This window comes from Saimiri boliviensis, chromosome 14 (assembly GCF_048565385.1).
Source record: "Saimiri boliviensis isolate mSaiBol1 chromosome 14, mSaiBol1.pri, whole genome shotgun sequence".
Lineage (NCBI taxonomy): Eukaryota > Metazoa > Chordata > Mammalia > Primates > Cebidae > Saimiri > Saimiri boliviensis.
In genome coordinates, this window is record NC_133462.1 from 37,700,881 (window position 1) to 37,703,103 (window position 2,223).

At 46.9% G+C, this 2,223-nt stretch overlaps 1 protein-coding gene across 1 annotated transcript; it reads left to right on the top strand.

The window, feature by feature from the left end:
* Positions 1-1,284: 1,284 nt before the first annotated feature.
* LOC101043817 (olfactory receptor 7G3) lies at positions 1,285-2,223 on the top strand. Its single transcript, XM_003938915.2, has one exon. It carries the CDS (start codon positions 1,285-1,287, stop codon positions 2,221-2,223), a length of 939 nt encoding a protein of 312 aa, XP_003938964.1.

Consider the following 2,223-nt stretch of genomic DNA (forward strand, 5'->3'; position numbering starts at 1 on the left):
GAGAACAGCAGGCAGATGTTTTGACATTGCCAGCATGCATCAGTTCTTTACTTCCTGTTTTGGGGGCTCCAGGATCAATTCTCAAGAATATGGATAAGCCAGAGAGAATAGGAAAGGCTTGGTACTGAATCACACGGGACACTTCCAGGAATCAGTGCCGAGGCTCAGGGTTTGCCTGCACCAGGGCTGCACCAGAAGTAATAGGAAGGGTGGGCATGGTGGCTCAAGCCTGTAATCCTGGCACTTTGGGAGGCTGAGACAGGAGGATCGCTTGAGCCCAGGAGGATGAGGCTACAGTGAACTATGATCATGGCCCTGCAGAGACCCTGCAAAGAAGAAAGAGAGAGAGAAAGGAAGAAAGAAAGAAAAGAAAGAAAAGAAAGAAAGAGAAAGAAGGGAGGGAGGAAGGAATGGGAAAGAGAGAAAGATGAAAAGAAAGAAACAAAGAAAGAAGGAAAGAAATAGAAGGAAGGAGGCCGGGCGCGGTGGCTCAAGCCTATAATCCCAGCACTTTGGGAGGCCGAGGCGGGTGGATCACTAGGTCAAGAGATCGAGACCATCCTGGTCAACATGGTGAAACCCCGTCTCTACTAAAAATACAAAACATTAGCTGGGCGTGGTGGCGCGTGCCTGTAATCCCAGCTACTCAGGAGGCTGAGGCAGGAGAATTGCCTGAACCCAGGAGGCGGAGGTTGCGGTGAGCCGAGATTGCGCCATTGCACTCCAGCCTGGGTAAACAAAGTGAAACTCCGTCTCAAAAAAAAAAAAAAAAAAAAGAAATAGAAGGAAGGAAAAAAGAAAGAAGAAAGGTAAAGAAAGAGAGAGAAGGAAGAAAGAAGAAAGAGAAAGAGAAAAAAGGAAGAAAGGAGGAAGGAGAAAGGGAGGAGGGAGAGAGGGAGGGAAGAAGGGAGAGAGAAAGAAAGAGAAAGGAAGGAAGGGCAAGAAAGAAGATAAAGAAAGGAAGGAAAGAAAAAAGAAAGAGGAAGAAAAAAGCAGAAAGAAAGAAGGAAAAAGAAGTAAAGAAGGAAGGAAGGAAAAAGGAGGGAGAAAAAGGGGAAGGAGGTAGGGAGAGAGGGCAAGAAAGGAAGGAAGGAAGGGCAAGAAAGAAAGAAAAAAGAACGAGAAAGAAAAAAAGAAAAGAAAGAAGGAGAAAGAAAGAGGCAGGAAAAAAGAGTCTTAATTTCTAACCGTTTTGGTTTTGATGATACAGACAAGATTAAAGAGTTGACTCTTAAGTTTTGTTTTCTTAGCACCCCCATCTTTTCTATCAGACTCATCAACAACATGAAAGCAGGAAACCTCTCAGACACTCCAGAATTCCTTCTCTTGGGGTTGACAGGTGATCCAGAGCTGCAGCCCATCGTCTTTGAGCTGTTCCTGTCCATGTACCTGGTCACGGTGCTGGGGAACCTGCTCATCATCCTGGCCGTCAGCTCTGACTCCCGCCTCCACACCCCCATGTACTTCTTCCTCTCCTTCCTGTCCTCGGTCGACATCGGTTTCACCTCGACCATGGTGCCCAAGATGCTGGTGAATATCCAGGCACAGACTCAATCCATCAGTTACACCGGCTGCCTCACCCAAATCTGCTTTGTCCTGTTTTTTGCTGGATTGGAAAACGGAATTCTGGTCATGATGGCTTATGATCGATTTGTAGCCATCTGTCAGCCACTGAGGTACAAGGTCATCATGAACCCCAAGCTCTGTGGGCTGCTGCTTTTGCTGTCCTCTGTCGTTAGCCTTCTGGACGCTCTTCTGCACACGTCGATGGCACTACGGCTGACCTTCTGCACAGAACTGGAAATCCCCCACTTTTTCTGTGAACTGGCTCATATTCTCAAGCTTGCCTGTTCCGATATCCTCATCAATAACATCCTGGTGTATTTAGTGACCAGTCTGCTAGGGGTCGTTCCTCTTTCTGGGATAATTTTCTCTTACACACGAATCATCTCCTCTGTCATGAAAATTCCATCAGCCAATGGAAAGTATAAAGCTTTCTCCATCTGCGGGTCACACTTGATCATCGTTTCCTTGTTCTATGGAACAGGGTTTGGGGTGTATCTTAGTTCTGCAGAGACCCACTCCTCCCGGAAGGGTGCAATAGCATCAGTGATGTACACTGCGGTCACCCCCATGCTGAATCCCTTCATCTACAGCCTGAGAAACAAGGACATGTTGAAGGCTTTGAGGAAACTGGTACCTAGGATACCATCTTTTCATTGA